Here is a 22,339-nt window from a genome sequence, read left to right on the forward strand (position 1 = left end):
GGCTCCTTTTGTGATTTACAGTGGGTTGTTTTGTTTGTTTGCATGTTTGTTTTTCATTGTAGAAGAGCCAGTTTCTATGCATGTCGGTTGGACAAACACTTATATGTTATTGGTGGACGGAATGAAACCGGCTATTTGTCCAGTGTGGAGTGCTATAACCTAGAAACAAATGAATGGCGTTACGTGTCCTCTTTGCCACAGCCTCTGGCAGCCCACGCGGGAGCAGTGCACAACGGGAAAATATATATTTCAGGCAAGTCATCCCTCCACTTTCTGTGACAGAGCTCAGTTCCAAGGCGCCTTCTTGACTTGGGTGTCTATGCTGAATTCACAGGGGGTGTGCACAATGGAGAATATGTCCCGTGGCTATACTGCTATGACCCCGTTATGGATGTCTGGGCTCGGAAACAAGATATGAACACAAAACGCGCCATCCACACTTTGGCTGTAATGAGTGATCGCCTGTATGCAATTGGAGGAAATCATTTGAAAGGTCTTTTTTTTTTTTTTAAATCACAATAACATTTGCATCTCTTGTTTCTTGCTAAGGGGGTTTCTCGTTAGATAATCATAGTTAACCAAGTAAAAAACATGTTGACCAAATAAAATCTACTCTGTGTAAATTAGCAGTACCCTTGGGCAGGCACTTGTGTTGGCTCTCCTGCAGACAGAATTATTTTTAAGTTACCGTACACATTAAAGAAATGAATAATGATGTCTACAGAAAATAAAAAATGAGAGCATTAATAACTGAAAAGCACAATTTGTTGTGACAATGAATTCAGTAAAATAAATTATTCCTTATTGCCAAAGTTATAATAATGGATTTTTTTCCAGAAAATTGTTTTGGTAATAATCATAAAGAACTGTAGTCATAGCTGCACGAAGATGCTAATATGAGATTTTTCTTAAAGAAAACAGTAGAATTTCACGTCTAAATTTAGAATTATTTCTTTGAAGAGTTGGATATCAAACCATCTATGCGTCTCAAATTCTCTCCATTTGCTTTTTTTAAAAATAAATATCATTTAAAGTATAGTATAGTATTTAAAGTGTAGTATTTTTAGAGCCATGTTTTGGCTCCCTTCCTTCCATGTGTACGTATATGACTGCAACTTTTTGTAGCTTGTGTGCATGTGTATAACTTCAGGGGCATGTATGTAACACTGAATTTGACAGGAGAGCAGAGGGACCTGCGATGTTGACATTATTGAGCTGCTTTGAGCTTCAGTCTCCTCATCTGATAATGAAGAAGCTGGTCAAGTTGATATCTAAAATCTCCTCCAGCTCTGACTTTCCACGATCCTTGAAACTGAACAAAATGAGAAAAAGGCCATCTGCATATAGTACAGTAGGCCATTCTGTGCATTTATTTTCCAGTCATATACCCATCTTTAAAAAATGGGTTAGCTATAGACTTTTTTCTGTTTTTTTCTAATACATATTTACCCCTAAACAACAAAGCGTGGGCAAGTGTAATTTCTATGTAACTATTTCCAAGTTCATATTCGATTAAAGATGTCAGTACCCTAAGTCTCTGTCTGCTGCTCACCTTAGCATGCTCCCCAGTGGAAAAGACTTTTCTTTACTGCTTCAGACTCTACACTTTTCATTCTTTTCCCGTTCACTAGTGTTCCTTCATTTCAGTCCATACACCATCCCTTTACCTCAACATATTTGGTATCACCTTTGTAGCTTTCTACATTAAAATACAACTTCTACTCATTTCTTTTGCACCAGAGTGCCTAAATCTTTTAGGAACTTTTAGTTTTTAAGGTTATATTGGACAGAAGAGACTTAGTTAATGAAAACCTAAATAAGAAATAGCACACACATCAAAATTAGGTTGGTTCAGGGAGGCACTGCAGCCAGGAGGAAAGGGTATGGATTGTGCACCTACGCCTGGGTTCGACTCCCAGTTATGCACTGACAGTTATGTGCTCTTACTCTAGACATTTAACTCATGTCTATAAAAAAGGGGCTAATTATCCTTTCTTTGATAATTGTGAGGGTTACAGTCAACAGGTGTAATATACGCACTCGGTACAGAGAAGGCACACGTATCCTCCTACAATGCCACTAGAGAAACTTGCCCAAATCCCCATTCCAAGTATACATATGCTTCAAAAATTATCATTGAACACTGTATAGCACAGGGAAATATACACAAAATGTTATGATAAATCACAGAAAAAAAAATGTGACAATGAGTGTGCATATGTCCATGAATGACTGAAAAATTGTGCTGAACACTGGAATTTGACGCAACATTGTAAAATGATTATAAATCAATAAAAAATGTTAAAAAAAATTATCATCGAAATCTTAATAGTAAACGAAAGGGCTATACCACAGAGTTGCAATATGCTCATTGCTCTATTGCTCCCAAATCTGTGTGATTTATGTTATGTAAGAAGTTAGTGGCCTGAAATAATCTGTCCACTCCTTCAAGAATGAAAATTTTCTAACTTTTGATCTATCTTCCCAATTCCTTTGAAGAATTCAGTATGTTGATTAATTTCATATCTGCATTATGATTGTCAGCTAGCCAACATCCGCAGCGTGCGTTTAACTAGGGGAAAAAAAACGTCTTTAAAGATCTGGTCTGCTCAGTGACCCTGAAGCTCCCACCAAGGATTTTTGACTCCCTAAATGAAAAGGCAGGCTTCGATGGAGTCCCGGCACCTGCGTTGCTCTGTGCAGCCTAGTTACTGCCCCAGCCACTGAGAAATTTTACCAGAAGTGGCAGGAGAAGTCCCTCAGTGGAAGTTAACCCCCTCCTCTAAACCATGATCCTTAGTAGATATTAGAAACCATCCACACCATCACAGCTATTTATAAACACAGTCAGACTGTAAAAAAAAAAAAAAAGTAAAAGATTTTGAGGGAACTGAATATACACTTACGAAAAGCAATCAAATTGAGTCTGTAAAAGTGTGACTTTTGAAATCTGTTCTCCTGGCTTCAAATATCAGCTTATCTACTGGCTGTGTAACCTACTCAAGTCATTAACTCCCTCTGTTCCTCAGTTTCTCACCTATAAAATGAATATAATGTTATAAACTACCTATAGGGTGATTGAGGGGATTAAATGAGTTCCTTTATATAAAGCACTTAGAAAACAATCAGCTTATCGCAAACAATCTATAAAATGCTTACTTTAACTATTACTATTTTAAACCTTTTTGATACAGTTTAAGTAAATCTTCACCAATACTCCAAGGTAAATCGACCTTTACCAGTGACTTCTAGCCAGGCATTCTTGCTTTAAGTTCATCCAGAACAGCCAAGGTTGGAGCTTTGAGGGGTTTTGCTTATTTGCCTATTTATTTGTTTGATTTTTAGGTCTTTCTGACATGTCTCCCAGTTTCACCAGTAAATTTATACATGCATGTCTTCAAAGACACAATGACCTACTTCCTGGCTTAAGACATTTTTTAAAAAAGAAACTCTAGCCTTAAATTGGGACCCTGAGAGTTTATTCTTTGGTGATTCCATTTTGCTCTGCCACTTAGGTTTCTCCCACCTTGATGTAATGCTCGTGGAATGCTATGACCCAAAAGGGGACCAGTGGAATATTCTCCAAACTCCCATTTTGGAGGGTCGAAGTGGTCCTGGCTGTGCAGTGCTGGATGACAGCATTTACCTTGTGGGAGGTTACAGCTGGAGTATGGTATGTGTCCACATTTACCCCATTCCCCTCCTTTTTATTTGTGCTTACTTTTTGTTTCCCTCCAAATGTGTTGCCACCCACATATGCACCTTTTCAAAGTATCGTGTTTATATGCAAGCAGTAAATGAAGTCTTAAAATAGAGTCAGTGTGATGGCTACCGGGCTGGCTGGCTCTCTGGTCGGCTGCATCACAGGATGCGGTGGGTCTCTGCTTCTCTCCCGTCTCATCCCGTAATTTCACGACTCTGGCTTTCCAACAAAAAGTCAGACTTAAGAGCTTTTACAAATGTTCTGTTAGAATTGTTTGAGAGAGTCTGAAAAGTTTCTTACCAGCAGGGCATGAAAAATGGAAAGTAATTTTTCAATATCCACAAATTCTATTTAGGATTATGTAACTTGCCATTGCTTTCCACTTTCCCGCCACCTCTTTGTCATGAAAATTTCCAAATATACCCAAAAACTGACAGTGCAATGGATGCTTATTAAGGCACCATCCGACGTCCATCAGCACTTTTCCATACTTACTTCATCTATCCTCCCTTTAAAAAAATCTGGTTGAAGCAATTTGAAGCAAATTCCAGACATATTATTTCACCCTAAATACTTCAGTATTCCTCTAAAAATATCATTTGTTTATGTATACACACTATCAGTATCACACTCAATAAAATGAACAATTCCTTTATATCCAATCCATAGTCGAATTTATCCCATTGACTTGAAAAAAATGTATTTTTCAAACTGACATGTTCAAATCAGGATCCAACAAGTCTCACTTGTATTTGGTTATTGTATCTCATACATCTCTTACAATCTGGAGAACACCACCTGCCCCTCTTCCTGTTGCACGCCATTGACTTGTTGAGAAAGCAGGGTCAATTATCTTATAGACCATCGGACATTCTCAGCTGGCTAATGAGTTCCTTGCATTGTCATTTAAAAATAGTCCTCTGTCTCCGTATTTCCTATAGATTAGAAGTTAGAGATAAGGACTTCATTAAGTTCAGCTTTTTTCTGTTTTTAGTTTTTTTGTTATTTATTTACTATTAATTTATCTATTTATCTTGGCAAGAACACATAAGAAGGTGGCTGTGTAATTCAGATTATATCATGTCAGAACACACATGGGGTCTCGTGGTCTGCACAGTCGCTTTTTAAATGATGACTGTTCCTGTATTTTCCTATTCATATGAGTTGGCTTTGTAAGATTAATTTGGGACTTTAAGAATATTAGTTTTATTTCCTTTGCATCCAACAAGATTATTATATAAAACTTTGAGGAGCTTTAAAAAGTTATTCATTACATGGAAGTGAATACATAGTGATGTATATAACTAGATATTCATACATATGCTTGTTTGCTGGTGCAAATTGCGAGCTGTAGGAGTATTTATGTTTAGGGGGAGGGCATAGCTCAGTGATAGAGCATGTGCTTAGCACGTACAAGGTCCTGGGTTCAATCCTCAGCACTTCCATTGACATACATATATATATAATACTAATTTCCCCCTGCCCAAAAAAGAGTATGTGTGTTTGGAACCAGACACCAGGAGTACACTTTCAGAAAACAATTATGTTGGTTGGGGTTTTTGTTTGTTGCTGATGATAAAAAGCAAAGCTTCTTTGTTTTAGGAAAGGAAATATTATACAATCCCAGAGGCTGACAAAGGAAACAAGACTAAAGATGTTTTTTTCTTTCTCATGTGACTTCTTGAAAATCAATCAATCAATGTGTGAGGCAGTTGGTAAGCCTTCATTTCCAGTTTTAAACTGGTCTTGAACCCCATGTCTGATTCTCAACAGTATTAAAATAAAAATGAAAAAGGGAGGTGACAATCTAGCGTCCAATTTACTTCAATTATTTGAATATTTAAATTGTTCTTTTTCTTTGTTTTTAAACTTAAACCAGCTGGATAATTTCCAGTTTGAGGTCAGTCATCCTAAAGGATGTGTTCGTTTATCATCCAGAGTGTTCTAGGTGCTTGACTTTTATTATTAGTCATACACACATACAAAAAAAACGAAAAAAACAGATTTTGAAATCTTGCCAATCTCAAATTTTCCCTTAGAATAAAACAGTTTAAAATCCACTGCTTTCAGCTGGAATGTTTTATCAAGCGCAGAGAAACAATATTCTCCTCCCAAGGCAATGAGAAATAAGGTTGCCATTGCACTTTTGTGAACAGCCTTCCCTAAATCCTCTCTGCTGTGCAATTCCAGGGGGCCTACAAGTCATCTACAATATGCTACTGTCCAGAAAAAGGCACCTGGACAGAGCTGGAAGGAGATGTAGCCGAACCGCTGGCAGGCCCAGCCTGTGCCACAGTCATCCTGCCCGCCTGTGTCCCTTACAACAAATAACCCCAGGAAACCCTGGAATGAACAGTGCCGCATTCTAGGAAGCGATGGCAGGTGACATCACTATGATAAGAGGGACGATACATTCTCATGGTCCAACTGCCGAAACCCACTCTTGGTTTCTGATGATTTACAAGAAGCTGCAAAAGACAAAGGCCTGTTCCTGAACAGAAGCTGTGTCTGTGACTCGGATCACACCAAACTCCCTGTGGTGACAGACTCTTCCATTTCAGACTGGTTTTAACTTGTCCCAGCTTTACAGAAACTCCTCGTGCGGATCTCAGCTTTCCAAAGGAGACAGAGACAGCCCGGAAGCGTGCCCAGAGAGACCTCGGATCGGTATTGTGCGTTGTCGTCTACCTGCATGTGGTCTATGTTGAAGTTTTGGGGATATTGTGTTCATGAATGATGCAAAATTTGACCCACCCAGATCCTCACAGCACATTACAGAAATGGCCACTTGATTCTAGATTCCTAACCTGTGGCTGTTTCACAGACTCCGTAGGCAACGGTTACAGAAAATCATACAAGATTAAAGAGGAACAGTTTTGTTTCTATATAACTTCATTTCCTATACTTTCTGCCCATTGCCGCACCTCATGGGAACGGAGAAGAGAAAGATAATGGCTTTTGGAGAAATTGCTTTCTGCCCTGTAGATTCCAGGCTAGCCAGAGTCATCATTTCTGTGTCCTCAATTTTATCCGAAAGATTAAAACAAAATACACCGTGTCACTGTTCAGTTTACAGAGGCTCACGCGGTCTCATTTTGGGCAGCACGTAAGTACTGACACACCTGTTATTTGCTTCAAATGTAGAGCTGACAGAGTCACTGACACAATATTGAAGAGAGTCTGGTAATAATGCACCTGACCCAAACTTACCCCCTGATAAAAACTGGGAGATTGCTTTCAGAAATTCGGGGATGAAAAGAAAGTATAATTTCTCTTAAGAAGAATCTCTGTCCCTAAAACACACAACTTTAAGAGACGCAGGAGCTTTTCTTAGAAGCTCCTGACAAAACACCTCCCCCTCTTCCTCACTTTTGGCTCTAGAAATGTCTCTCGATTTGACTCTAGAAAAGCACATACAGACCCTCCTTCTTCCCCCAACTCATCATATTTGTTTATCACCAGAGACACCTGGGCTCAGTTAAGTGAGCCATTCCTAGCGGGCTTGAGCAGCGTGATGAATTTAGGAGCAGAAGGTCAGGAGAGCATGAGACAGTCTCAGTGTGGCCAATCCAAAGAGGAAAAGTAGCAGGAGCTTGAATTCGATTTCCAAGCTCTTCAGAGCTAGAACAGCAACAGTTAGGAGTAAATCAAAGCCTCAGATATTCTGTGAATCACCCAGAGATGTTGTTGAATCCCTCAACAAGTGTGTCATTCAAAAACAAGCACATGGGGAAGCCACAGATTAAAAATGCCCTGGGGATAAGCTTCCACTGCAGGGCACGTCAAGATGGATGGGTGTACTGGAATCCAATGCCGTTTCTACAGTAAAGTGCAATCTTTGTTGTTTTTGTATTTATTTGTATGTTCAGATCCAAAGGATCCGTTGTAAAATATATATATATATAAATATATATATCCAGTGCAATCAACTTTCATTTCTTTTTCCTTGATCGCATATGAATATATAGAAAGAAAGAAAAGTTAACAGTACTTTGTGAGAAGGTCCCAGCTGACGTCATGAAGAATACAAGGTCTCCTTCAGAATCTTTCATCGTCAACTGTCCCCATTTCTTCTGAAAGTCACAGTTTATACAAGGATATTTGCTTTCCTTGGACTTGTTCTCCATTTATTTTTTATTTCTAGCCAAAATAAAGAAAAGCATTTATGAGAACTATAAGAAAAGCTTTCTGTATTGCAGAAAGACGCAAACTATTAGAAAGTGAAAAATGAATAAATAAGTCACAGAGAATGTAAATTTTGTACAGTATTAGAATGTGTAAATGAAGCTTGCTTGGAAGGGGAAAACTTTAAATAAAAACTTTATGTACTAATTCAGCTGTCTTTCATACTCTGACTTACAAAGCATATGTATAAATCTAGACATTAAATTGTTTGAAGGTCTGTAATATGCAAATGCATAAATATTCTTATTCTGCAGGTATGCTTTATAAGTTTATTTAGCTCCCTGGCAGTATGTACAGGTATGTAGTATGAGCAATGCTAAAAATTATGGAATGTTTCCGGAAAAGTATTGTGAGTTCAGAATCATGAATTGAATCTGGTTTTTCCACTATAAAAGTGTTACAGTAAGGCATATTATACAAGATCTAATAACTAAGGATTTATAGAAATCTTTCTTTATAGAAGTCTGAAAAGAAGCCCTGCCAGGCAAGGAAAGGGGCCGTGGAAGACAATAGGGGAAACTGAGGCACACGGCTGCAGGGAGTGGCTGGACAACCTTCCAGGCAAGGAGCCTGCAGTTAAGCTAGAGAGAATTTACCTTATTGCTTCTCAGCCAGATCTACCATTCTTGATGGCTAAACCCATAATTAAAGGATCATTTGAGCCTCCCTAACAGTCCACAGAAGCAAGAGTAATGGAGTTTCTCTCCTCCACTGGATCCTCACCTCTCCATGCTGGTGTAACGGGAAAGGCCCTTCTCTATGTGGCCTCTTCCCCTGAGCCCATGATTAGTTGTTGCAGAACTTCTTCCAAAGATCCTTAGTCACCAAAAGCCCTCGTGCTGACCAGTTTCTACGATCAGTTAAACAAATATACTTGTCTTTTTCCCAGCGTCAAGGGACTAGACTAAAATTGGCTAAAACTAGAAGTGTGAACATAAGGGCCACATTTTAAAATTAATTAAGCTGGGTCTGTGGTCTTAAAATTACTACCTGCATTTGCTCCCATATTAGAGCCAAATTTATCTTTTCCCAACTCCTTGACACCTACTTCACTTAAAAAACTGCCATCTTTCTTCACATTGTACGTATTGAGTATTTGTTGAACATATCCCAAAGGCATCACTGTAAATGCCAGACTTCTGATTAAACTTGGTTCTTTAGGTCAAAATATTTTTAAACGAAGAAGCAGACCAGCTAGAATGGGGTTGGGAGAGCATACCCAAGCCAATCAATACACACCGGTGGGTATTTTAATAGAATGAGGTCCTGTAGATGAGGAAGATCATGACTGATCAAGCCTGACTTTCTAGAAGCACCTGACCTAGAGGACGTTGAAACTTGGGTGGAAAATAAAATGGCAACGAGAAACAGCAGAAAGGTTCGTAAAAGAAGAAAATACCCAGATGCTGAGCAGGTTTGATTTGTACAGTTATACGGCACTGCCCCGCATCATACGTTAAATACGGACCACGGGTTGGGTGAAGTTTCTTAATGGCGTTATTCTATATTTGCTGACGCTACAGGTTTGGTGAGATAACAGAAGGTTCAGTTCTAGAGATCAAAAGGATGTGCTTCAAGAAGGTAACACCCCGGTGTGGGAATAAGGAAAAAATCTTCTACAAATTGAAGCTGGAGTGGCTTATTCTAGTCCATTCTATTCTAGGCTATTGCCTAGCATATATTAAGGACTCAGTAAATGTCAGTTCTTAACATCAGCAGCGGTTGCCTTACCTTAGTGTTTTTAGCTCACTAATGGTATTAAGAACAAGACAGTTGGAATGAGTTGACATTTAGGATTGTCTACACAGGCTCAGAAGAATTTTATCACTTCAAGTAAAGTGATCCTTGATGGTAACCTCCCCTTCCACTTTTTCAGCTGACTCTTTCTCTGTGACCTTCCAAATCTCCTACGGACAACAAAATGACATATGGGAATAGGCAGGGGGGAAGGTGAACATTTGGCTGCAGGACCAGGTCATCCTGCAGTTAGAGAGATGACAGGCTCCTGGCTTCCAATCAAGTCACTCAAATCTGGGACATCTGGGGACTGATTGAATTAAACCAGGAAAAAGGAATAAAGGAATAGGGTTTAGTTATGAATTTGAAGTTATTATATCAGCAATATTATAACAAACAACATAACACTTCCAGTAACTTAGTGCTTCTTATTAAGTCAGGCACTATACTGGGCATTTGAACCTGTTCTCTTATTTATGCCTCTAAACAGCTCTATAAGGTAAATATTATTCATACACTAAAGTTAAGGACACATGCTCAGAAAGGGTAAACTATTTGATAAAGTCAAACAGCTCATAGGTAGCAGAGCTAGGATCCAAACCAAGACTTTCATCTAAGGCCATCTTCTAGCCACCACACTCTCCTGCCCACAAAACAATTAAAACAGCGTGACAATCATATGTAAAGAATGTGAAAACACTGAACCTTGCGCTAAAATAAATGCAGAGATGAAATACATATCAGCTATTAGGATGCAATCGCTAAGTCCAACTTCTAACCTGGCAAAGATAGCTTGAAATCTGGCTTCAGTCTCCTTTTCAAGTCACATTTTTCTTTGCTCCTCTGTTCATCGAGCAACATGAATCCTTGCTTTTCCACAAACACGGCTATGCTTTTCCTTCTTCACCCTTTTGCTTCTTTCCATAGAAAATGCCATTTCATGCTCAACACAATCTATTAAAACCCTGTCCTTCAAGGTCACGTTCAAACTTCACTGCCTTCATTAAGCCTTCATGATCACTACAGTCCTATGTGATGTTTTCACCTGACTTCCTATGGTTCTCTTACTTTATATATTCTACACTATTTGTAAGATTTGATGTCTTACTCCCTTACTAGATTCTGGGTTCCTTGAGGGTAGCGATAATTAGCAATACGTCTTTGCAAAGACCATACAGGAATGAGACATTTCTTAAAGGTACTAGGTTTTTAAATGATTAATATAATATAATCGAGTTATGGACATTTGGGGGATAAAAAAAATTACCTTTACTCTACCACGCAACACAGTAACTTGTCTTTTGGGTTCGGACCTCTGCCCAGGCTTTATCGTTTGCCCTTTTTGCATTCTGTACACCTGAATTGATTTCTTGATCTCTTAAATGTTTAGCATTTCAGAAACATGTTTCCATGTGTCTAGGTGGTGTCACAGTAATTTTTAATAATCTCATGGTATGCCGAACAAACTTTCAAACGTTAGCAAATTTTGATTTATGCACTGTGTCCCATTCGGTCCTCAAACAGCATTCTTATGTGCTCTTTCTGATTCCTTCCCACCGATTTCACTCTACCGTTCCTGTTCTACCCAAGTGCTAGGGTGGTTTACCCATAACGAACTCTGTGGACTACATGAAAGCTTCTGGCTCTCCAGGGACAATGTTTATTCCATCTCTCTGGTCCCTTTCCTCATTTAATTTTTCTATTGAGAAGTGAACGCAACTCCCCCCACCTCCAAGCTCTTCCAGAATTGGTACATTGTACTTTCCTTGTGAATGGACTTAGACCACCACCAAGATCTCACTTCAGGCCAGATGGCATTCACAGAGGTTGGCGGGAAGTTCTTTACTTGTTCTTACAAGTTTGTCTTAAATGCAATTCAGACTATTGAAACCAGCTGTAAATTTATTCACGTCTCTTCCAACATGATTGGCCATGTTAAATGAACTCTCAGAAAAGAAAGAAAAGAAAGCACTTTAAAGCCAAAGTGCTACATGTCTGACGAGCAAATGTAATCCAAGTGTCTGTCTGGGCCATCCCTTGGGTGGTCATCCTCTTTTCTAAATCTTTAGAGTATTTATTATCTGTACTGTTCACACAGCATATATCATATATTTTATTATAGTGACAGTGTTTTATGATGTATTTATGGCATGTTTTAACTAACTCCCTTGGTGTAAGATGGACAATGCTTGAAATGGTAGGTTTCCCCACAATATTTTGCCCATTGTGGTATTCAATAAGTGAGTAGTGGTTGATTTTAGAAGTATTAGAATCCCTGGAGTGGCAGAGTCATTTCCGACTTGAGAATTTTATGCTCATCATCTTGAAAATGTAAACTGTACATGGCTTTTCTTAAAGATAATTCTGACTGCTACCAATATGACAAGCCCTGCAAATAGTCTTTGTCTGTGTGTGCAAGCTAGTCACCTTTGTCATGTTAAACCATGTTTCCCCTATTTAATGACTGTGAAAGCCAGAATTTTTACGCAGAAAGCCTTGTTTCTTTGTATAAAAACTCTACTGTTATGAAAATCTTTGCCCCAGTACACAAATGGGGTCCAACTGGTGTAATTCTGATCCCAAATCAGAACACATACACAAATATTGCTTCAGAGGCAATCTCTTCACAAATGGCAAGGATCAGTATACACGAACTCTCTTGGTACCCTCAGGGTATTATTATGTTTTATTCTGTCAGTCTTTTGTTCATCTATTCCTTCCACTGTGGACAAAGCTCTATGATGTGCCCTAAGAAGAATATAAATATATGTTATGTAAGTAACTATAGTGCAAAGTGCACACGCAATAAAGACATCCAAATAAGGTGATGTGGGAGCTCCAGCAAGGAAGAGGTTATGTCCAACTAGGGGAATCAGGGAGTCAGATTCGGGCAGAGGAAGTATATAAAGTCAGTCCTGAAGAATAAGTAGAACATAAATGGATCTTCTTTCAATTAACGTTTGTAAGATAATCCCTGAAAATACAGTAACAACTACGTAAAACAACTAAGCCGGTTGCATACGGAGAACTGCTAGGTAGAAGACTTTACGACCATCTCCGGATTAGTGTATTGAATGGTGGTGTCATGGATGAAGAAAACAAAAAAAAAATGTGAGGGCAAGGACTGTTCATGTTTAGATAGAATGATTGATCCACAGCAAGCCAAGACTTCCATATTTCTCAAGGCATTAGAGAGCTACAAAAGCAGTTAGGACTAGATGAACTCAAGTTCCAGAGAGGGAAGCAGTGTTCCTAGGTGAACTGATGAGATGGCCAGTATTTATTTTCTCTGGGGATGTTTTTCAAGTCCACATATTGATGACCCAAGTGGAAGACCAATCGTGTGGGAAAGAGAAACCAGCCAACTTTAGCTGTCACACAGAATTGGAGTGACACAATGGAAACTTGAGGAACCCTAAACACATAACCAGTTTTCCCTGGAGGGGAATATTTGGAGTTCCTGTGTTGTACAGGAGGATGAGGAAGGCCAAAACTTCTAGAAAGCAGGGGGAAACTCCCACAATCTCACAGTGCTTAGGAATTAAAGACTTGCCAGGTGAAGAGAATTGCTTCAAGCGCATGACTGCTCACCCCCTTAAGACATCTGCAAATTTTAAAGCTGTGTGAGTTGAGAGGATAAAGAATTAAGTTGAATAAACCTCCTAGAGGAAAACATAGGCAAAACATTATCTGACATACATTTCAAAAATTTTCTCCTAGAAGAAATAAAAGCAAGAATAAACAAATGGGACCTAATTAAACTTACAAGCTTCTGCAGAGCAAAGGAAACCAGAAATAAAACAAGAAGAAAACCTACGGAATGGGAGAAAATTTTTGCAAGTGAAACCGACAAAGGCTTGATCTCCAAAATATATAAGCAGCTCATACGACTCAATAAGAAAAAAAAAACAACCCAATCCAAAAATGGGCAGAAGACCTAAACAAGCAACTCTCCAAGGAAGACATACAAATGATCAAAAAGCACATGAAAAAATGCTCAATATCACTAATTATCAGAGAAATGCAAATCAAAACTACAATGAGGTATCACCTCACACCAGTCAGAATGGCCGTCATTCAAAAATCCACAAATGACAAATGCTGGAGAGGCTGTGGAGAAAGGGGAACCCTCCTACACTGCTGGTGGGAATGCAGTTTGGTGCAGCCACTATGGAAAACAGTGTGGAGATTCCTCAAAAGACCAGGAATAGACTTGCCATATGACCCAGGAATCCCACTCCTGGGCTTGTACCCAGAAGGACATCTACTTCAGGATGACACCTGCACCCCAATGTTCATAGCAGCACTATTTACAATAGCCAAAACATGGAAACAACCTAAAAAAAAAAAAAAAAGAATTAAGTTGAAAATGGCTAAAGGGAAGAGCTGAATTTTCTTTGAACTTCAGGGCTGAGGAGACAAAGACCAGATTCTCAGCCAAAAGCCTGGCAGGGGCTGCCCTAGGACTAGGGACCCCAGCCAAGCTCAATCCATGGCTGTGTTGAGATAATCACCTCCTCTTTCTATCTGCAAAACAGAAAAAGAAGGAAACCTTCTCTGATGGAAGGTAAAGTTATATCCAGCCACTACAGGACGTTATTTAATGCACAAAACAGTGCGTTCAGTCCAAAACTACTAGACATGAGAAAAATGCAACATCATATGCCCTATCATCAACAGAATGAAACAGAGAATGGAAACAGACCTACTGCTGACCCAGATTTTTGAGTCTGCAAACAAATAACTATGATCAATGTGTTAAATAAAATACAGGAAAAGTGGGCAAAATAAATTAAAGGATGGAGAGTTTCACCAAAGTATTAGAATCTACTTTTTTAAAAGAATCAAACAGTTACTTTAAAACTAAAAAATTCAGTATCTTTAATTAAGAACCCAATGAATGGAGTCTGAGATTTGCAGATACTAACTACTATACATAAAATAGATAAGCAACAAGTTTATACTGTATAGCACAGGGAACTACATTCAATATCAAATAAACTATAATGAAAAAGAATGTGAAAACAAATATATGTATGTATATATATAAAAACAAATATATGTATGTATATATGTATGTATATGAAACAGGCTGTACACCAGAAATTGACACAACATTGTAAATTCACTATGCTTCAGTAAAAAAGAATGGAAAAAAAAAAACTCAATGAAGTTGACAGAAAATTAGACATAGCAGAACACAGGATTGGTAAACTAGAAGAGAGGTTAATAGAAAATACTCAAAATGAAGCACAAAGAGAAAAAATAATAGAAAAAAAGTTTATATTAAAGTGAAAGAGATTTCTGGTACTCGCTTAAAATGTCTAACATATATATCATTACAGTTCCAGAAAAAAAGGAGAGAGATGATAGGAAAACCATAGTTAAGAGATATTGGCCAAGAATTTTCCAAAACTGTTAAAGAATATCAACCCACAGTTTCAAGAAGCTCAGCAAATCTCAAGCAAAATAAATATAAAGAAAATCATACAGAACATTACAGTAAAATTCCTGAAGACCAAGCAAGGAATCTTAAAATACAGTAGACAAGAGAGTTACATTATTTTTAAAGAAACAACAATGAGACTGAACTTAGTTCTCAACACAAGTGATGAAAGCCAAAAGACTTTATAATAACGTTTTTAAAGTGCTAGAAGAAAATAAAAGCCAACTTAGAGTTCTATATCTGGTAAAAATATTCTCTCAAAATTGAAAATAACAAAAGATAATTTCAGACCAATAAAAACTGAGGCAGTTTATTAACAGTAGGTCAGCACTAAAAGAAATACCAAAAAGAGATTTTTAGGAAAAAGAAAATAATCACAGATGGAAACATGGAAAAAACAAGAAAAAATGAAGAATACAGAAAATGATACATACGTAGGTAACTGTAAGTGAATATTAATCATACAAAAAATAGTTGTGAATTATTGTGAAATCTAAAATACAGAGAAATGAAAATGTGTAACAAGAATAATTCAGAGGAGGAAGTGGTAAACAGAGTTCAATGTTTTCAGTTCCTGGCAGTATTAGAATTAATTTTAATAAGTCAAGGCATGTTATGATCTCTAGGTTAACCAAAGCAATAATAAATAACAACAACAACAACAATAATAATAATAAATGTTAAAATTAACAAATGAATAGGAGGAAAATAGAATAATGAAAATACTTAATTAATTCTATAAAAAGCAATAAAGGAGAGAAGAAAGAATATAAAACAGACCATATAAAAAGCAAAGAGTAAGATGAGAGATATAGAACTAAATATATCAGTAATTTCATTAAAGATAAATGGACTAAATACTCCAAGTAAAAGAATAAGATTATTAGACTGGTGTAAAAATAACTCATTATATAATCCTTACAGGAAACAAAATTTAAATATAAAGATATACCAAAAGAAAGCTGATGTAGCTGTAACACCAGTAGCTATATTTTTTTTAAAAAGCAGAATAAACAAAGTTCATCAAAATGAGTATGACTTCTTTCTACATTAAAAGCCTAGCATTTCTGGCCTGAAAATATTTTGGCATATTAGATGCTGTTTTACATTTTATAAATCAGTTGTAGTTAATCAGTATTTTAAGAAATTTGAGAAATTATTTGACAGGAAAGCAAAAAGGAAAGAGAAAAAGAGAGATGATAAACAAGTAAATAGACATGATTGATGGCAGATACATAACAGATAATAGATCTTCTTGCCTATTTATTTTACATTCTCCCAGGTTAATATCTGTGGCTTAAATTTCTAACACCTTTAGGCGCCCCCTCACAGTATTGTTTCTTTAAACATGTTTCATAGTCTCTAGGAGGCCTGCCCGCATGGCCCCCGATCTCTGCCCCCCACAAACACATAACTCTCATCAGTCCTTCCAAGCCAAGAGACACCACTATGGCTCCCAAAACCCTAAAACCGTTGTGGGCTAGGCAGTAAAGTAACACTGGGGGAAGGATGACACATTCTGAGAATAAAAAGATAAAAGCTTGTTCTGTAGAAAGTAAATACATAAAGGAATAATACTGTTCATCCCAAAGTGGAAAAAAAAAAAGTCTTGTTTGGGGATAAAAAGCCAAGCAATATGCCTTGGTATATATTACTATGGATGTCAGTTAACTCTGATTCAGGTTTGACTCTAAAACGTTAGCAAAGGCAGACCAAATGGATTGTGTGAGAGGTGAGTAGTTAACGGAAGAGGCAGAGAGTGTTAATAAATTCCAAAGGGCTTGTTCCATCAAGAAAGATTCCACTAATCTGCAGAAGCCTAACTCACAGGACCTCATAAGACATATTCTGTTAGTGTCAGTGTTCCACACCAATTACAGATTTCTGAAGGGCCATCAGAGCAAAACTGTGCCCTTAGTATGTAAGCCGACACTGCTGTAACTAAGATTGCAATTGGACTGGGACAAATCTCTATGATCTTGATATATGAAAATCCAAATAGATGGTTTCCATAGAAATGAATACAAACATTTCCAAATTACTTATTCAGGATTAATCCACTGCAGCTCTGCAAAGCAAATACATTTGATGAGGTTCAGTAAAGCAGCCAATGAAAAATAAACTACAGTTGTCCAATAAGGTAGTTCCCTTCACTGACAGAAAATCCATGCACGGTTAAAATGTGCTTTTAAGCAAAGTGTTATCTTTTAATTTCAAGTGTATAAATCCATAAAATTAATAACTGGAAACATCTTAAAGATTACTGAATATGGTTTTAAATGAATGAAAAAAAAACGAAGACTGTAACCACTGACCTTCTATCTAAATCTTGATTCTACTGTTTCCTAAGCTAGGTTAACTTGGAAAAGTTAGATTCTTCACTCTAAGCCTTAGTTTCATCATCTGCAAAATGGGAGTGATAATACTTCTCTCTTTTAATTTTCTAAAATTTTACATTTTTCAGATGAAGACAGCTTAATGCAGAGTGATGAAGGGTTGTATTCAAGACCATCATTAGTAAGAGAAAGAGATAAATTCAGAGTCCATGTAGTTGGCTTCACGGTTCCAAATCCATCCTCTTCTATTACTGTCCTGTTTTCTTTATGGTTGGGTTTCCATTTATACAAATAAAATCGGCTAGAAACCTGGGGAAATATCTAGACTAAATTATTTTTCTTCAAGTGTCCTGCTGATACAAGTTTACTCTCCCCCCTACCAAGTGTTTTGGTTTCAGATATCTTATATTAAATCAAACACTAAAATTTGAACCCAAGGCATATGTAGTAGGATATTAAACATAATTCTTCCTACTGTCTCAAACTAGAATTTCAGCTAAGTCCTCAAAACTGAAGACAGTTGGCTCTAGAACTTCCAGATGACCTTCTTCAAACCCTGGAGGTCAGCTGGAGGCTGAAAATCTTCCTACCCAATTCTCCTTTTTTCCCTCTCTCTTCACTGTGGTCAGACTTGAATTGCATTCCAGTGTAATGCCATTCCCATCAAAATCCCAGCAAGATTACTTATAGAGACAAGATTGTTCTAAAGTGTATATTAAAAAGCATAAAACCTAGAACAGCTAAAACTATTTTAAAAAGAAAAATAAAGTGGGAGTATGAGATAACAGAAAATAGGTATTTTGGTCTCTGCCCCTGGTTCCTGGCACTGAGCTCCTAAAATCTCCATAATTTCCAAGTGATAAGAACACTTAGAGCATCTCTTGTTCTAATATTTGTCTTTGACGTCATCCCTGACCCAGGGCCCCTAAAACCCTTGTAAGTTCCTAAGTGATAAGAGAGCTGGGAGCCTCTTCTGTTTGAATGAGGTGACTCTGGGTGAACTCCTGAATGGCTCCTAAATTGAGAGCTGGTCACCAGAAAGACCAAGCCACGATTAGAAGCTTGGAATTTTCAGCCCTGGCCCTTATTCTCTTGAGAAGGGAGAAGGGCTGAAAATGGAGTAAGGATGTGCTATGCCTACGTGAACCCCATAAAACCCCAATAATAAGAGGTTCTGAGAACACAATTTGATGAACACATCCACACTGAGAGGGTGACCCACCCCAGCTCTACAGGGACAGCAGCTCTGTGCTCAAGACCCTCCCAGGACCCTCGCCCTCTGTATCTCTTCAGCTAGCTATTTATCTGTATTCTTTATCACATCCTTTAATAAACTGCAAAACATAGGTGTTTCTCTGAGTACTATGAGCTGCCCTAGCAAATCAAATGCAAAGAGGGGGTCATTGGCACCTCTGATCTACAGCAGGTCGGTCAGAAGCACAGGTAGAAACCCAGGCTTGTAACTGGCATCTGGGTGGGGGTGGCCCTGTGGGACTGAGCCCTTCACCTGTGTGATCTGACTCTATCCCTGGGTAGAAACTGTCATAACTGAATTAAACTGTAGAACACCCAGCTGGGGTTGCAGAGAACTGCTCCATGTGGGGAAAACCCTCCTCAAATTTGATGACCAGCAGTGAAGGGTTTTATGTGAGTAGTGAAGGAGACTCACAGGGAAGACACACACCATAGGGAAGAACTGGGATTTTCCCTACATAGGAAAGAAAAAACTAAGTTTTTCCATTTGGGGGAAGAAACAATCTACCCAGTTTCAAGATGTATTATATAGTTACAGTAATGAAAACTGTGCAGTGATGGCAGAGGAATAAACACACAGATGAGCGGAACAAAGCAGAGAACCCAGAGATAACTCACACCAAGCATGCCCAACTGATTTCTGACAAAGGGACAAAAACAACTCAATAGAAGAAAAACCACCTTTTCAACAAATGGTGCTGGAGCAATTGGACACCCATAGCAAAAAAAAAAAACCTTCAGTTTTATAGATTTTATAAAAATTAACCCAAAATGAATCAAGGTCTTAAATATAAAACAAAACTAAAACTTTAAGAAAAAAATAGGAGATAATACTTGGATCCAGGATTAAGTAACGAGTTCATGGATTTGACACCAAATGTATGACATATAAAGAGAAAAACTGATCATTTGGACTTTATCAAAATTAAAAGCTTTTTCTTCATGAGAGATCCTGTTCAGAGAATAAGACAAGCTACCGTTTGAGAGAAAATAGTTACAAAGCACATATCTGGCAAAGGACTAGTATGCAGAGTAAAGAACTCTCAAAACTCAACCATAGAAACATAAACAACCCAACTAGAAAATGGACAAAAGACACAAACAGACATACAGATGGCAAATAAGCACATAAAAAGATGCTCAACATCATTAACCAGGAGAGAAATGCGAGTTAAAACCACAGTGACAGCGCTACACACCTACCAGAACAACGAAAATAAAAGGTAGCAGCTTCACCAACCGCTAGAGAGGGGATGGCGCCCTCCTGCCTTGCTGGTGGGAACAGAGAAAGTCTCAGCCGCTCTAAGAGACAGTTCAGCACTTTCTGAAAAACTAAATCTGCAACTGTCCCATAATCCAGCAAGTATACTCCTGGACATCTATCCCAGGAAAATAAAAATTTAGGTTCACACGAACACCTGTCCATGTCTACAGCAGCTGTATGCATCATAACCCAGTCCTGGAGACGCCAGGATGTCTCTCAGTAGCTGAATGTTAAATGAATTGTGGCACATCCACACCATGGGATACTGCCCAGCAAGAGAAAGGAACGGACTGTGGATACATGCCCACCCGAATCAGTCTCCAGAGAACTAGGCTGAGTGGAAACAGCCAATCCCAAAAGGTTACATACTCCATGAATCCATTAACATGATGAAATTAAAGAGTGGAGAACAGGTTAGTGGTTGCCAGGAATGAAGGAGGAGGTGAGGGCGGGAGGGAAGAGGGTGACCAGGGTGAGGATCCTCGTGGGGATGAAAAGTTCTGTATCTTGACTACATCATCGTCAGTATCCTGGTTATAATATTTCACTACAGTTTTCTAAGATGTTACCTTAGCAGGAAACTGGGTAAAGAGTACACGGGCTCTATCTGCATTATAACTTACAACTGCATGTAAATCCATAGTTACTTCACCATGAAATATGTCATGTTTATAAACCTGAACGTCTAAGAAAACCAGAAGTAAAAAAAAGAAAAAAGAAAAGAAAACCAGAAGTGATGGTTTGCTGGGGTTGATTAGATGATGTTTTTTTAATCATTCTATAGAGGATGGAAAGAAAGTAGGAAAAATTGTCCAGAACAGTCAATTAAAGTTTAAAAAAAAAAGACACAAAGTACCTGAAAGATCTTATTGTAATTTAAAATTTACAAATGCACATTCATTTGATAATCTGCTGCTATAAAGCCATGGGCTCTTTGAGTCTCAAACGTGGACAGAGCTGGGCGTGCCTGCACTCATCCCAATAGGGCAGGCTACTATCCGAGTTTGGTTCTAAAAGGGAAAAAAAGCTTACAGAACTTGAGACACGGCTAGAGTACCTCATTTCTCGGTTTCCATGGGTTTTTTGTTGTTTTTCAGTTCTTTCTCAAGTAGTTTACAGTTATCTCTCACACAGGTCTAATTCAACAGCACTTGTAAAGCAGCTCTTTGGTTCTCTCCAAAGGAACCATAAAAATGGAATGACTACACTGGCAATCCCTCCCCAGGGACAACTGCTCTTAACACGCGGTACAGATCCTTCAGTGCTGATCGAATCCCAATGTATTTTTAAACAGAGGGGAATTTTTCGATGTGCTTATTTGTATTTTCCTTCCTATAAAGTATGTTTTATTTTTCTAGTAAAAAATAAGTTGTTAATGTTCCTATTATAAAAAGTCAGGTGGGTAAGTTCACATTTTGTAATAAAAAAGTAAGTTATCAATGTTCTCATAGTCCTCCTCAGTCCTCTTTCTACCGAAGAAAAAAAAAAAAGGAAATTTCTGTCCTAGACGAATTTTTTCTCCACCTCATTTTCCCTTTGCACTGTTTTTTCTCCACCTCATTTTCCCTTTGCACTCAGTGCAATCCTGGATCACCTTCTTCCAATCTCAGCTGGTCTCTGTGATGGGGGAATATGAACTAATTTTCACCACCAGTGAAAATGAAGAGCAACTAGAGTGGGAAATATGCTGTATAGGTTTTACAAAGTAAGTACACTTTTATAGTACGTTCTAAACCTCGGTGTAAGTTGAGAGAAATCTTGGCTCTGTTGTCCTGGTGCATATTAAGCTGATGGAGACAGTTCATTCACAAAATAACTAATCTGCGAAGGTGAAAACCAAAGGAAAACATACAAGGCATTCTCATTTGGAGACTTAGCCCAATTGTTGAGTAACTGCTGTCAACCCTGTTTAATGGTAAGTAGGCTGCCCATGTTTTGAAAGTAGTGTTCAAGGTCAGCTGGGACTGTCTGTCCTGCCCTGACCTAATTCAAGCATGTCCTGTGCGGAGAGACCTGGTAACAGAGTATTGTGTGTGTTCATATATATACAAATCAGAAAGGTAAACATGTATATATCCTGGAGCAAATAAGTATGTACATTTGCATATAAAAGACTGCTGACTGTGTGTGTTGAGTCATACCACGCCTGTGCAGAAGCCTAAAGCTTTTGACTCTGTTCCACCAAGTAGCCATCACAGACCACAGGATGCACCGGGAAAGAACACTAGGAGGAGAATGTGGGAGAGCACCCACAAGCTCCATCTCTGCCGATCCAATTTCTACGCTTGACTTCGACTTCCTGCTTGGAGCTCCGATGGCTGTGCTAGCAAACTACCTGAAGACAGTGATTTCTCAGAGGACACTGAACAGGAAAGAGGAACCGGATGAAAGAGAGACAAATGCACTCAGGATGA

General features: G+C 38.2%; 2 protein-coding genes across 5 annotated transcripts in view; one reads left to right on the plus strand and one right to left on the minus strand.

Moving 5' to 3' along the window:
• The window catches only part of KLHL14 (kelch like family member 14), a 180,229-nt gene extending 172,194 nt beyond the window's left edge, over positions 1-8,035 (plus strand). The window contains exons 6-10 of one of the 4 annotated variants that reach the window (XR_012063850.1): positions 63-253; positions 335-493; positions 3,516-3,673; positions 5,894-6,809; positions 7,672-8,035. Coding sequence is in view for 1 of the 4 variants with exons in the window: in XM_031690320.2 (XP_031546180.1) it covers positions 63-253; positions 335-493; positions 3,516-3,673; positions 5,894-6,034 (649 nt within the window). In the remaining 3 variants the exon portion in view is untranslated. Of the gene's footprint in view, positions 1-62; positions 254-334; positions 494-3,515; positions 3,674-5,893 lie in introns of all 4 variants that reach the window. The other 3 variants (XR_012063853.1, XR_012063852.1, XM_031690320.2) reach the window with 3 other exon arrangements.
• Positions 1-22,339, minus strand: part of LOC140688924 (uncharacterized) — a 203,904-nt gene that overhangs the window by 70,695 nt on the left and 110,870 nt on the right. The window lies entirely within an intron of this gene.

This window comes from Vicugna pacos, chromosome 24 (genome assembly GCF_048564905.1).
Source record: "Vicugna pacos chromosome 24, VicPac4, whole genome shotgun sequence".
Lineage (NCBI taxonomy): Eukaryota > Metazoa > Chordata > Mammalia > Artiodactyla > Camelidae > Vicugna > Vicugna pacos.